A 15,330-nucleotide genomic window follows, 5' to 3' on the forward strand; every position below is an offset into this window, starting at 1 on the left:
CTGTGGTTCAGACTCTCAGCTGAGATAGAAGAGAGATAGAATAATATAAAGCAACAAAAAACTCATCTTATGTTTTTTTTTTACATTATAATGTTTTTAATCAGTAAAAGAGCACATGTTTTATAAATTGATGCACATTTTATCAATAAATCTTATGTAGATTCATGTATGAATAAAATATCTCTGACAGAACTGAAGTCGTACAACATCAGTGGCATCGAGGGACGTCCAGTAACTCTGCAGTGTCCTAATTCAGGACAACAACATGATAACAGGAAGTTCCTCTGTAAAGGAGACCAACACAACAACTGCACAGACATGATGGAGAACCAAACAAAGTTCAAGCTGCTCAATGTCTCCTCCAGCTGTTTCTCTGTGATCATCACTGAACTGGAAGCAGCTGATGCAGGAACATACTACTGTGGTTCAGACTCTTATAATGTTTTGTATTTTCTCTGATAGTTTCTCCATATAAAACCAGCTCTGTTGAACAGCCATTATCACATAATCCTGGTAAACTCTTTAGACTTGTTTCTACATCTATTACTCCTGTTGTCTCTTCAGTCCTCTCATTCCAGTTGTTCCAAATCTCCAGATGTTCAGATATTTCTGCTCTGAGCTGCTTTATAACATAAAGTGAATCTCTGCATTATTAAACTGAAGTTTCATTGATTTACACAACAATCCACACCTAACCATCCACACTCAGAAAGCTTTCACACATTCAGACACTTCTTAGCAACCAACGCTGCAGGGCACAAATTAAAACAGTGTTGCTGCATCCATTTTTGAAATAAGTCAGTGAAGTTCCTCTTATTAAAGAGCCAAGCCACTGAGGTTTGAACTTGAAGTGGGAGATATAATGACTTACCATCATTGACTTAAGTCAATTAACAAGTTAGGAAAACCATCTAAATGTGGTGGAGACCGAACGAGAAAACAGGAACATGGCTATCAAGTCTGACTACAATAAGAAACTCATGTTGTCATTCTGTGGTGTTTCTGTGGAGGGTTCTGTGAACCAGCTAACTTCTCCATTTCCCTGTTTTCAGATGTTTCTTTATTCTACATTCTGCCTGCTGTCTTCGTTCTGCTTCTGATCCTGACATTTGTCCTTTTGCTGGTTTTAAAGTACAAATCAAGGATCAAGCAAGGTACATTTATACAGATTATACACTCACACAGAAATCCCTCACAGAATCACATCATGTTTACTTTGTGTTTTCAGTGGATGGAATCAATGTGAATGTGTTGAACTCTGCTAACAGTAATAATGTGGAAATGAGAATCAATGATGTGAGTAAATAGAACTTCAGCTATGAGATGTTTCCTATTGCTTGTAAAGAGAATAATTAATTTCTTATATTATTATTTTTAGGTCTATGAGTTACAAGAAGATGTTGTTTACATGAACTCTTCCACTCCAAACACGTTTAATCATGATGACCATGATATTTACAACAACATCCTTTAAAGGGTTAACCAGTAACGTCTTGTGTAACAGCTGAGTAAAGGATATTTAAAATTTATTAGTTTTTATGTCAAATGTGACTGAAGTGTCTTAAAGCTACAACTAAGAGAAGACACACAGACAGAACAAGTCAAACTGATTTGCATTTTGATGTCAGCCTGTGTGAAGGTGAGGCGATTTGTTCACTGTCACAATATGCATGTTTTGGGCCTGTTGTGTTTCTGAAACCAAGAAGGAATTTCAAAATTAGTTTCAAAGAATCTACACATAGACAAAACTTATTCACACCTATGGCAGATTCAGGAGTAAGGTAATATTTTAATTTTAGCATTTTCCTTTGAATGAAAGTAATCTTAACATTTTTGAGCTTCCCAATCTGATTCTCAACTTGGACCAGTAGAGGGAGCTAAAGATTAGTCTGATGATACGGCGCCTTCATACATTAAACACGTGGAGCTCAATGAAGAAGATGAAGCATCTTCATAGAGCAGACATGCAAAAAGTTGATCAGCAATTATAGGAAGTGTTTGTTGCAATGCAAATAAAGATTTTTCCTTTGATTGTTAAGGTTATAAATTATTTTCACCATGCAGTTTGAAAATGTAAATAAAAACTGATCAGTCCATATTTTTCAAACTGAAACTTTTTCCCATCTTTTTCTAATTTTATTTTTCTGTCTCACTTGTTCACTTGATGTGAAAACAAATCAAGTTCCTGAAGAAAACATTTAAGAAAAAGAACATCTCAAGTCCAAACATGAAGATCTACACAGCTGAGATTAAAAGCAGAACCCGAGTGTCCCTCAATACTCCACCCCACTTTGTTGTGGTGAAAAAAAATCTATTTCCTGGTTTTGTGAGTGAAGCCTGTGAGCGCCTCGGCTGCAGAGTTATCATTTGACCAATGCAGAAACAAGACGTTTCACACTTGTGAGTTTAGTCGACATGTTCACAGGGTGTTAAAGCGTCTGAGTGTCAGGATCCTTAATAGCTCTGATGTTTCCTCTAAATGTCTCAGATTAAAATAACTTCTGCCTCAGTTCAGCTCTGATCTGGAGAGACAAAGAGATGTGGAGCCATCAACACATCATCGTCTGCAGTAAGATATAATATCTACAACAAAAATATCTACAGCAGTTTGCTTTAATCTTATGATAAAATTTATTTAATTAAAATAGAATGTGTTTTTAAATTATATAGCATTTATTTAAAGATTCAGCAGCACTTCCTGTTTGTGTTGTAACTGAAATGTGATTGTCTTATTTATTTCATCTGATAAAAACGAATTGTGCGCTTTACTTGAAAAAGTAGTTTTACAAAACTTGTAAAAAATATTGTATTGTTCATGTTACACGTCTCAGCTGGGTCAAAACAATTGCAACAAATGATGTTTATTGATGTCTCTGTTTCTCCTTCCGTCTGAGTGAAAAGCCTGTAAACATGAATAGCTTCAGTAAATGAAGGAACGACCGCCATCTTCTTCCCCAAATTCTTTAGTACAAGAATTTGTACAAAATTCTTGAAATTCATGATTTCAAGAATTTAGTACAAATTCTTGAAATCATGAAATCACTGTAGGGGCTCCTCACTTTAGGCATCCTAGAGAAACTCTGTCTGCATTTTGATTCCTTTTCTTTTTCCTTTTTGATTTAACATGGTATTTCGGTCAATTTCAGACTAAAGAACATATATATTACAGTGGAATACTAATAATTTATGTGATGGCTTATACTCTTAACCAGATTTTCTTGACTATATAAACAAGTGATGATTAAAATCTTCCACTACATTCACATGTTGAAGCATAAAAACTAAACTGATGTTGTTTTCTGTCTGCAGCATCTCTGAGTTTTGTGATCAGTGCTGAAGGTTTGATCCATGTGTTTGGATACGAGGGCAAAGGTGTAACATTTTCCTGCTCATATGGTTCAGGTTATGAGGAAAATGAAAAGTACCTGTGTAAGAATGACTGTGGCTTCAGGGATGTTATCATTACAACACATCAGATAAATAAGGACAAATATTCCATCACTGATGATAAAAAGATCAGAGTCGTCAAAGTGACCATCTCTGCTCTTCGATCACATGATGCTGGGAAATACAGGTGTGGAGTCAGTAGGTGGGGAAAAGATCTCTACACTGAAATAAAACTGCACATAAAAGAAGGTAAATAATTAATTCATGTTTCTATATTTCACTAGAGATTCCACAGCAAATTAACATGAATTAAATGAAGCATCAATGTCTAACCATGTTGATGACATACACTTTTAATCAATGTGTAGTCTTAATTTAGCTATTATTAGAAGGAAAATGTATTTTCTAACTTTGATAGTTGAATTATCATGTACCTGCAGATCTGGATCAGATTTTATGTTGTAAATAAATACCTGTTAAGACATTAATACAGACATGCACAACTTAACTAGTCTGTAACGTTAAATATAAATCTCTATCAAAAAAGTATAACTTTCTTTCATGTGAAGATTTTTTTCTAGTTTTTCTGTCAGTTTGAATTGATTTCTAACCTCATATCAGACAGATGCTGCGACACGGTGAATCAAACCCAAAGTACTGAGGAAGGTTCAGTGACCATCAGCTGTCCGTACGACTCTCAGTCTGTCGACAAGCTGAAGTTCTTCTGCAGAAGAAACCGGCCCTCCACATGTCTACAGCAGGCAGTGATCACCTCTAGCAACACACAAGATGGACGATTCAGACTCTCTGATGACAGGAAGTCAGGAATATTCACAGTGACCATTTCCAGTCTGACCCTGAAGGATTCTGGGTCGTATCTTTGTGGAGTCCAGAGAAACTCAGGATTTGATGTTTTCACTGCTGTTCAGCTGGAGGTCAAAGGTGAGAGGTCATTCTTCCTTATTAAGAAAAAAAAGGGATTAATATAAGTCCCTTATTTTTTACTAATTTAATATTGAATCTTAAGTTTATTAATACAACAGTTATTAAAATGTCCTTCTCTGGCAGAATCGTTCTGTCTGGAGTCGTACAACATCAGTGGCATCGAGGGACGTCCAGTAACTCTGCAGTGTCCTAATTCAGGACAACAACATGATAACAGGAAGTTCCTCTGTAAAGGAGACCAACACAACAACTGCACAGACATGATGGAGAACCAAACAAAGTTCAAGCTGCTCAATGTCTCCTCCAGCTGTGTCTCTGTGATCATCACTGAACTGGAAGCAGCTGATGCAGGAACATACTACTGTGGTTCAGACTCTCAGCTGAGATTCATAAAGATACAGCTGGCAGTCGGTGAGACCAACACAGAGAGAAATAAAAAAAAACATGAAAAACAACAGAAAACTCATGTTATAGTTTGTTTTTTTTACCACATTATGTTTTATATTTCCGCTGACAGTCTCTCTGAATCAAACCAGCTCTGTGGCTCTGACCAGTACTGGTGAACAAGTTACATCACAGCCACCATCACTGCCCCGACCATCACATAATCGTGGTAAACTCTTTGTTTATTCCTATTTATGACTCGTGTTTTTTCTCACTCTTTTCATTCCAGTTGTTCCAAATCTCCATATGTTCTGGTCTAACTGCTCAAAGCTGCTCTTATGACACAAAGTGGATCCCTGTATTATTAAACTAAAGGTAATTTCACCTCCTCCATGGAGGATTTAGTTTTTTCAGTAGAGAATGGACTGAAATGATGAAGCTGTTTAAATGCTCACCTAATCATCCACACTCACAAATCATCAACACATTCATGCACTTCACACATTCAGAGTACAGAATTACAGGACAGTATTAAGGGAAGTTATGCCTCCATCTTTAGGTTTCTTGCTCAAGGTCACCTCATAGTGGGGAAATAAAATAAAGTTCCTCTTTCATTAGATTGAGTTTTGCTACTGACTTTTGAGATGTGGACATTTTCAGGTGTCTGAGTTTTTAGTTGGAGACAAAAATGACGACATTCACATCACAGGTCTTGATGCTTAATTCCAATTTTTTTTGCTGAAGTCCGATCATTTGTTTTTGTTGCCTGGTGGTTCATGCTGCTAATAAAATCGGACCGCAATCAGACTTCTGTGTGAACGGTTTACGACCCAAAAGCAACCCACAATCACAGAAGAACGGTGACATCATTCAGCAGTTCACCGTTTGTGGTAGTAAGAGTAGATGGGGCCGTTTACATATTGATTTAAAAGTATCTTGTTACAGTATCTATCGTCACAAGCCCAGAATACAAGAGAAGCTAATAAAAAGAAAGCACAACTAACAGCAAAGGCCTTTTGCGGCATCTTGACTGCAGCTTCTGCAGAGAAGTCAGTTTGCCTTGTACTCAGAACCAGGAGTGCTGGGACTGTGATGTGATGTGCCTCAGTGACACAGACTTCATTCATATTGTCATATTTATAATGTTCAATCATTGTTCAAGTCCAGATTTACCTTCTTCTGGTGCATATCTCACATCAGTGGCATAAAAGTTGGGTAAAAAGCCTCATGACAGTTCAGACTGCAAACCTTCCAAAACTATCAGATACATATTTGATTAATTCCACGTATGGGAGTGGCACAGACTGGATGTTTTTGGAAGATGAAAACGATCGAAATAGGGCCATTCAGACTGCCATGAAAAAGTCAGAAATAAGTCACATGTGGGCAATAAGTGAGGCTTCGGGATGCATTTGCTCGTTGTGTGAATGACACTGAGAATTAGTGGGTTGAATTCAAATAAGTTTATTATTAATAAGAGTTGAGAAAACAATTTAAATGTGGTGGAGATAGAAAGAGAAAGCAGGAACATGAGCATCGAGTCGACCTTTTATTGATCACAATTTTTTCACCACATTTAAAATAAGAAACTCATGTTGTCATTCTGTGGTGTTTCTGTGGAGGGTTCTGTGAACCAGCTAACTTCTCCATTTCCCTGTTTTCAGATGTTTCTTTATTCTACATTCTGCCTGCTGTCTTCGTTCTGCTTCTGATCCTAACATTTGTCCTTTTGCTGGTTTTAAAGTACAAATCAAGGATCAAGCAAGGTACATTTATACAGATTATACACTCACACAGAAATCCCTCACAGAATCACATCATGTTTACTTTGTGTTTTCAGTGGATGGAATCAATGTGAATGTGTTGAACTCTGCTAACAGTAATAATGTGGAGATGAGAATCAATGATGTGAGTAAACAAAACTTCAGCTCTAAAATATTTTTTTCTGCCTGAAAATAAAATCTTATTTCTTTTATTTCTTTAGATCTATGAGTTACAAGAGGATGTTGTTTACATGAACTCTTCCACTCCAAACACGTTTAATCATGATGACCATGATATTTACAACAACATCCTTTAAAGGAGACCTGCAGAAGTTAGAAAACTCGTAACCAGTAACGTCTTGTGTAACAGCTGAGAAAAGGATATTTAAAATTTATTAGTTTTTATGTCAAATGTGACTGAAGTGTCTTAAAGCTACAACTAAGAGAAGGAACACAGACAGAACAAGTCAAACTGATTTGCATTTTGATGTCAGCCTGTGTGAAGGTCAGGCGATTTGTTCACTGTCACAATATGCATGTTTTGGGCCTGTTGTGTTTCTGAAACCAAGAAGGAATTTCAAAATTAGTTTCAAAGAATCTATACATAGACAAAACTTATTCACACCTGTGGCAGATTCAGGAGTAAGGTAATATTTTAATTTTAGCATTTTCCTTTGAATGAAAGTAATCTTAACATTTTTTAGCTTCCCAATCTGATTCTCAACTTGGACCAGTAGAGGGAGCTAAAGATTAGTCTGATGATACGGCGCCTTCATACATTAAACACGTGGAGCTCAATGAAGAAGATGAAGCATCTTCATAGAGCAGACATGCAAAACGTTGATCAGCAATTATAGGAAGTGTTTGTTGCAATGCAAATAAAGATTTTTCCTTTGATTGTTAAGGTTATAAAATATTTTCACCATGCAGTTTGAAAATGTAAATAAAAACTGATCAGTCCATATTTTTCAAACTGAAACTTTTTCCCATCTTTTTCTAATTTTATTTTTCTGCCTCACTTGTTCACTTGATGTGAAAACAAATCAATTCCTGAAGAAAATATTTAAGGAAAAGAACATCTCAAGTCCAAACATGAAGATCTACACAGCTGAGATTAAAACCAGAACCCGAGTGTCCCTCAATACTCCACCCCACTTTGTTGTGGTGAAAAAAAATCTATTTCCTGGTTTTGTGAGTAAAGCCTGTGAGCGCCTCGGCTGCAGAGTTATCATTTGACCAATGCAGAAACAAGACGCTTCACACCTGTGAGTTTAGTCGACATGTTCACAGGGTGTTAAAGCGTCTGAGTGTCAGGATCCTAAATAGCTCTGATGTTTCCTCTAAATGTCTCAGTTTAAAATAACTTCTGCCTCAGTTCAGCTCTGATCTGGAGAGACAAAGAGATGTGGAGCCATCAACACATCATCGTCTGCAGTAAGATATAATATCTACAACAAAAATATCTACAGCAGTTTGCTTTAATGTTATGATGAAATTTATTTAATTAAAATAGAATGTGTTTTTAAATTATATAGCATTTATTTAAAGATTCAGCAGCACTTCCTGTTTGTGTTGTAACTGAAATGTGATTGTCTTATTTATCTCATCTGATAAAAACGAATTGTGCGCTTTACTTGAAAAAGTAGTTTTACAAAACTTGTAAAAAATATTGTATTGTTCATGTTACACGTCTCAGCTGGGTCAAAACAATTGCAACAAATGATGTTTATTGATGTCTCTGTTTCTCCTTCCGTCTGAGTGGAAAGCCTGTAAACATGAATAGCTTCAGTGAATGAAGGAACGACCGCCATCTTCTTCCCCAAATTCTTTAGTACAAGAATTTGTACAAAATTCTTGAAATTCATGATTTCAAGAATTTAATACAAATTCTTGAAATTCATGAAATCACTTTAGGCATCCTAGAGAAACTCTGTCTGCATTTTGATTCCTTTTTTTTTCCTTTTTGATTTAACATGGTATTTCGGTCAATTTCAGACTAAAGAACATATATATTACAGTGGAATACTAATAATTTATGTGATGGCTTATACTCTTAACCAGATTTTCTTGACTATATAAACAAGTGATGATTAAAATCTTCTACTATATTCACAAGTTGAAGCATAAAAACTAAAATGATGTTGTTTTCTGTCTGCAACATCTCTGAGTTTTGTGATCAGTGCTGAAGGTTTGATCCATGTGTTTGGATACGAGGGCAAAGGTGTAACATTTTCCTGCTCATATGGTAGGAGCTATAAGGAAAATGAAAAGTACCTGTGTAAGAATGACTGTGACTCCAGTGATGTTCTCATTACAACACAACAGAAAAATGACAAATATTCCATCTATGATGTTAAATGGAACAGAGTCGTCAAAGTGACCATCTCTGATGTTCAATCACATGATGCTGGGAAATACTGGTGTGGAGTCACTAGGCAGTGGTATAATGATCTCTACACTGAAGTAAGACTGCACATGAAAGAAGGTAAATAATAAGTTCATGTTTCTATATTTCACTATAGATTTCACAGCAAATTAAAATGAATTAAATGAAGCATCAACATCTAACCATGTTCATATACAATTTTAATCAATGTGTAGTCTTAAATTTAGCTACTATTAGAAGCAAAGTGTATTTTCTAATTTTGATTTATGTATTTGCAAATCTGAATTGACTTTTATGTTAAAAATAAATATGTTTAGACATCAATGCAGACATATTAATACAATGCACAACTTTACTAGTTTATGTTGAATATAAGTCTCTATCAAAAAAGTATAACTTTGTTTTATGTGAACATTTCATATAGTTTTTTTTCAATATATATCTAGATAATCTTCCTATCAGACAGATGCTGCGACACGGTGAATCAAACCCAAAGCTCTAAAATATTTTTTTCTGTCTGAAAATAAAATCTTATTTCTTTTATTTCTTTAGGTCTATGAGTTACATGAGGATGTTGTTTACATGAACTCTTCCACTCCAAACACGTTGAGCCATGATGACAATGATCTCTACAACAACATCCTTTGAAGGAGACCTTCAAAAGTTAGGAAACACGTGACCAGTGTTAGTGACAGTAACAGCTCAGTAAAGGAACCAAATGCTGGTGTGTTTATATTTAGATATGTTTTTAATATTTACGTATTAGTTTTATGTTAAATGTGACTAAATGAAGGCACACAGACAGAACAAGTCAAACTGATTTGCATTTTGATGTCAGCCTGTGTGAAGGTGAGGCGATTTGTTCACTGTCACAATATGCATGTTTTTGTCCTGTTGTGTTTCTGAAACCAAGAAGGAATTTCAAAATTAGTTTCAAAGAATCTACACATAGACAAAACTTATTCATACCTATGGCAGATTTAGGAGTAAGGTAATATTTTAATTTTAGCATTTTCATTTGCATGAAAGTAATCAACATTTTTTTCGGTTCCCAATCTGAGTCTCAACTTGGACCAGTAGAGGGAGCTAAAGATTAGTCTGATGTGAAGAATGAAGATGATGAAGCATCTTTATAGAGCAGACATGCAAAAAGTTGATCAGCAATTATAGGAAGTGTTTGTTTGTTGCAATACAAATAAAAATTTATCCATTCTTTGTTGAGAAGGTTATAAATTATTTTCACCATGCAGTTTGAAAATGTAAATAAAAACTGATCAGTCCATATTTTTCAAACTGAAACTTTTTTCCCATCTTTTTCTAATTTTATTTTTCTGCCTCACTTGTTCACTTGATGTGAGAACAAATCAAGTTCCTGAAGAAAACATTTAAGAAAAAGAACATCTCAAGTCCAAACATGAAGATCTACACAGCTGAGATTAAAAGCAGAACCCGAGTGTCCCTCAATACTCCACCCCACTTTGTTGTGGTGAAAAAAAAATCTATTTCCTGGTTTTGTGAGTAAAGCCTGTGAGCGCCTCGGCTGCAGAGTTATCATTTGACCAATGCAGAAACAAGACGTTTCACACTTGTGAGTTTAGTCGACATGTTCACAGGGTGTTAAAGCGTCTGAGTGTCAGGATCCTAAATAGCTCTGATGTTTCCTCTAAATGTCTCAGTTTAAAAAAACTTCTGCCTCAGTACAGCTCTGATCTGGAGAGACAAAGAGATGTGGAGCCATCAACACATCATCGTCTGCAGTAAGATATAATATCTACAACAAAAATATCTACAGCAGTTTGCTTTAATGTTATGATGAAATGTATTTAATTAAAATAGAATGTGTTTAAATTATATAGTATTTATTTAAAGATTCAGTAGCACTTCCTGTTTGTGTTGTAACTGAAATGTGATTGTCTTATTTATCTCATCTGATAAAAACGAATTGTGCGCTTTACTTGAAAAAGTAGTTTTACAAAACTTGTAAATACATAAAAAAAATAGTCTGTAACTTTAAATATAAATCTCTATCAAAAAAGTATAACTTTCTATTGTATTGTATTGTTCACATGTTGAAGCATAAAAACTAAACTGATGTTGTTTTCTGTCTGCAGCAGCTCTGAGTTTTGTGATCAGTGCTGAAGGTTTGATCCATGTGTTTGGATACGAGGGCAAAGGTGTAACATTTTCCTGCTCATATGGTAGGAGCTATAAGGAAAATGAAAAGTACCTGTGTAAGAATGACTGTGGCTCCAGGGATGTTATCATTACAACACATCAAATAAACAAGGAAAAATATTCCATCACTGATGATAAGAAAAACAAAGTCGTCAAAGTGACCATCAATGCTCTTCGATCACATGATGCTGGGAAATACTGGTGTGGAGTCACTAGGCAGTGGTATAATGATCTCTACACTGAAGTAAGACTGTACATAAAAATAGGTAAATAAGTTCATGTTTCTATATTTCACTAGAGATTTCACATCAAATTAAAATGAATTAAATGAAGCATCAATGTCTAACCATGTTGATAACATACACTTTTAATCAATGTGTAGTCTTAATTTAGCTATTATTAGAAGGAAAATGTATTTTCTAACTTTGATAGTTGAATTATCATGTACCTGCAGATCTGGATCAGATTTTATGTTGTAAATAAATACCTGTTAAGACATTAATACAGACATGCACAACTTAACTGGTCTGTAACGTTAAATATAAATCTCTATCAAAAAAGTATAACTTTCTTTTATGTGAAGATTTTTTTCTAGTTTTTCTGTCAGTTTGAATTGATTTCTAACCTCATGTCAGACAGATGCTGCGACACGATGAAAAAAACCCAAAGTACTGAGGAAGGTTCAGTGACCATCAGCTGTCCGTACGACTCTCAGTCTGTCAACAAGCTGAAGTTCTTCTGCAGAGGAAACCGGCCCTCCACATGTCTACAGCAGGCAGTGATCACCTCTAGCAACACACAAGATGGACGATTCAGACTCTCTGATGACAGGAAGTCAGGAATATTCACAGTGACCATTTCCAGTCTGACCCTGAAGGATTCTGGGTCGTATCTTTGTGGAGTCCAGAGAAACTCAGGATTTGATGTTTTCACTGCTGTTGAGCTGGAGGTCAAAGGTGAGAGGTCATTCTTCCTTATTAAGAAAAAAAAAGGGATTAATATAAGTCCCTTATTTTTTACTAATTTAATATTGAATCTTAAGTTTATTAATACAACAGTTATTAAAATTACCTTCTCTGGCAGAATCGTTCTGTCTGAAGTCGTACAACATCAGTGGCATCGAGGGACGTCCAGTAACTCTGCAGTGTCCTAATTCAGGACAACAACATGATAACAGGAAGTTCTTCTGTAAAGGAGACCAACACAACAACTGCACAGACATGATGGAGAACCAAACAAAGTTCAAGCTGCTCAATGTCTCCTCCAGCTGTTTCTCTGTGATCATCACTGAACTGGAAGCAGCTGATGCAGGAACATACTACTGTGGTTCAGACTCTCAGCTGAGATTCATAAAGATACAGCTGGCAGTCGGTGAGACCAGCACAGGGAGAGATAGAATAATATAAAGCAACAAAAAAATCCAGGTTAAGGTTTTTTACCATATTATGTTTTGTATTTTCTCTGACAGACTCTCTACATCAAACCAGCTCTGTGGTTCCAACCTGCTCTGCTGAACAGGTTACATCACAGCCACCATCACATAAGCCTGGTAAACTTTTACATTTTCTGTTTCTGTGCCTCTCCTGATTTTCCTTTACTTGATTTTCCACCAACAGCAGATATTCAAATACTCAAATATATTAATGGAGAATTAGAATTAATGGAGAAGCTTGTTCACACAGCTTTTCCTGCCTTCACCCCACAGCCAAATGATAATGCTGCAGATGTCCACTGTTTTCCAACCCACAGGTTGTCAGCCCAATCTATGTGATAGAAGGTCAACAGAACGTGACTCTCACATGTGACACTGTTTGTGAATTTTTCGAGACACAAGAGAAATCTTGCATCTGGCAGGCACATTGTGTGTGGTTTCTCCTTCTGCACACATATTATAAGAACAGTCCAGGAATGTAGGCAGCCAGTTTGGGATCAGCAATCTGGTGTTGGGATCCAGAGGAAATACGGATGCAGAACCAGAAGACCTGAGAGGTCTGTAAGGTTGTTACAACAGCAGCAGATCTTTAATGTATTGTGGTGCTAAACCGTTCAGTGATTTATAAACTGACAGTAGCAGCTTGTTCTCTTTGTAGAAGTTTTATCACGGTGTGTCTAATCTCCCTTTAGAGCCATTTGAACCAACGCAGGTCAATCCTGGACCTACCAGCCCTTCCTGTTGCTTGTCCTTCATAAATGAAGTCTGAATGTTTAGTGTTGATTCTTCTGAACAATGTTTCAAATTATTAATACTTGCTTTCATTCTCTAGTGTCTGTTTCAGGAAATTTTCTGTCTATGCCTGTTAAATACTCAGTTCTATTGTTTTCAGATCCGACCTTATTTTACATCCTGCGTGTCGTCCTGTTTCTGCTGTGGATCCTGCCTTTTGTCCTTCTGATGATTCCTAAGAGAAAATTAAAGCAACAAGGTGAATTTACCCAGAACATCAACACACAATAAAGAACGAGAAAAGATCCCAGAACAAACATAGACAACGTTTTCTTTGCTCTTGTAGAAATCCAAATGAACATATTGAACACTGCTGATGCTACAGAGGACCAGAGGATCTATGATGTAAGTCCACGAAGCTGCAGCTCTGAAAGATTTCTTCTTGTGAGGACATTAGTTAAGTTTTTAATAACTATAAAATAAATTTGCTTAATGAAAACACACCAATTTCAAAACAACTTAGAGTTTTCAGTAAAAAGTTTTGTGGTAGGTAGACATGGTTTTCCAGTTGTGTCGAAATAGATGCATTTCGCAAAACTACAATGGAAACATTTTTTTTGCAGGTTCCACCAGAGCTCTCACAGCATCACACAGTTCATAAATAATTATGTGTCATTCAAACGTGGAAAATCCACAGCTCTTCTGTGAAATCGCAGGCTGCAGTTTACCCAAAACGCCACATACGTAGCAGCTTCCAATAAGAAGCTTGTCACTCCAACATAAGATGCTAATACCTCCTCTGATGGCTGACAGATAAGAGCTAGCGCCATGACTGAATTATGAAAATATCTCATTAGAATATCGACAAATATTTGCACACAACTGTAATAGAAACACAGCTAGTGACTGCACTGGTGGATTTCTATATGTCTTACTATCCTGGATAAATTACATATGAAATATCTAAAGCAAAAGTGAAAAGAAGTGATGACGTCTGGATCCAAAATGTTTCCTGTTGCTTATTTCTATGTCCACTAGGGGGAGTTTTCTGTTTCAGTTCAGTTTATCAATGTTGCATCTCAGAAGATGCTTCATCAACATGTTAACTGGTGGATTAGAGAAGTTTGAACACAAATGCAAACCAAACATATCTTCCCAGCCTGAGAGGATTCAGTAGACATTTCTCTTACATAAATATTTTTTTTCATCCACCTCCACTTTGGTTCTTTGCACAGTTGAGTCTGACTTTATCTTTGTGTCCAGATCCTTCAGGTTTTGTCCTGTCAGATTATGAACATTCATCCAGATAAGTTGGTCTGCTCAGTAATATAACTCTCATTTGTCTGAATATCATAAATGATTATTTTTCAGATTTGTGAAAATCCAGAAGACAGCTCAACCTTCACATCAGAGCATCAGGAGCAACGATGAAGCTGCTGATTCTCAACATGTGAACCAAAGTCTCACCACAAATGAAGATCTTTATACTGATTATTGGAAAGAAAAGTGATGAAATGCACTGCAAAGGAAATTATTATAAACATTTCAAACTAGTTTAAAGATTTCGTGATAATTGTTAAATGTTTAAATCAGTGGTGTCCAGAGTCTGTACTCAAAAGCCGGCATCCTGCATGTTTTAGTTCTCTCCCTGGTTAAATCGGGATTATTGGATCTCGATTACTGGATCCAATAATCGCTCATTAAAAGGCCTAAGAACCAGGAGCAACGATGAAGCTGCTGATTCTCAAAATCATTCTGATTGTTGGAAAGAAAAGTGATGAAATGCTTTCAAACTAATTTTAAGATTTTATGCTAAATGTTAAAGGTTTTAATGTATTGATGATGTAGCTTGTTTTATATTAACTTTCACCACACCATAATAAATAAGAGGTTTTTATCAAACCAGCCTTTGTTTCTTTTTACATTAAGACTAAATCATGAAGGTGAAAATGCTTTCTGTAGAGGAAAACACTCGTTATATCTGCAACATTTTCATCCTCTTAAATTGTTTTGGTAATCTTTTTGTGTTTCTATGATTTTTATCATTTGTCATTTTGACTTTAAAAGTAAATTTTTATTTTACCCTCATTTTGTGACAACTTATTTCTTTATGCTCATTTTATTCA

General features: G+C 35.8%; 2 protein-coding genes and 1 long non-coding RNA gene across 3 annotated transcripts; all 3 read left to right on the top strand.

Annotated features, from left to right (window-relative positions):
* The first annotated feature begins 3,555 nt into the window (after positions 1–3,555).
* On the top strand, positions 3,556–7,050 carry LOC148161042 (polymeric immunoglobulin receptor-like). The gene is made up of 7 exons (XM_088007291.1): positions 3,556–3,574; positions 4,009–4,329; positions 4,456–4,743; positions 4,850–4,945; positions 6,381–6,482; positions 6,557–6,624; positions 6,701–7,050. The coding sequence occupies exons 1-7, from the start codon at positions 3,556–3,558 to the stop codon at positions 6,794–6,796; spliced, it is 990 nt and encodes a 329-aa protein (XP_087863417.1). The 3' UTR covers positions 6,797–7,050.
* Positions 7,051–8,390: 1,340 nt separating this feature from the next.
* Positions 8,391–10,089, top strand: LOC148161043 (uncharacterized). Its single transcript, XR_015763042.1, has 2 exons — positions 8,391–8,964; positions 9,418–10,089. It is a non-coding gene; the product is annotated as an uncharacterized LOC148161043 (long non-coding RNA).
* Positions 10,090–10,337: 248 nt separating this feature from the next.
* On the top strand, positions 10,338–15,106 carry LOC148161044 (polymeric immunoglobulin receptor-like). The gene is made up of 8 exons (XM_088007328.1): positions 10,338–10,622; positions 10,977–11,306; positions 11,676–11,996; positions 12,124–12,411; positions 12,509–12,589; positions 13,365–13,463; positions 13,551–13,609; positions 14,576–15,106. The coding sequence occupies exons 1-8, from the start codon at positions 10,592–10,594 to the stop codon at positions 14,633–14,635; spliced, it is 1,269 nt and encodes a 422-aa protein (XP_087863454.1). The 5' UTR covers positions 10,338–10,591; the 3' UTR covers positions 14,636–15,106.
* Positions 15,107–15,330: the final 224 nt, after the last annotated feature.

Source organism: Poecilia mexicana, unplaced genomic scaffold, assembly GCF_051168715.1.
Source record: "Poecilia mexicana isolate PSO_F unplaced genomic scaffold, ASM5116871v1 scaffold_1, whole genome shotgun sequence".
Taxonomy (NCBI): Eukaryota; Metazoa; Chordata; class Actinopteri; order Cyprinodontiformes; family Poeciliidae; genus Poecilia; species Poecilia mexicana.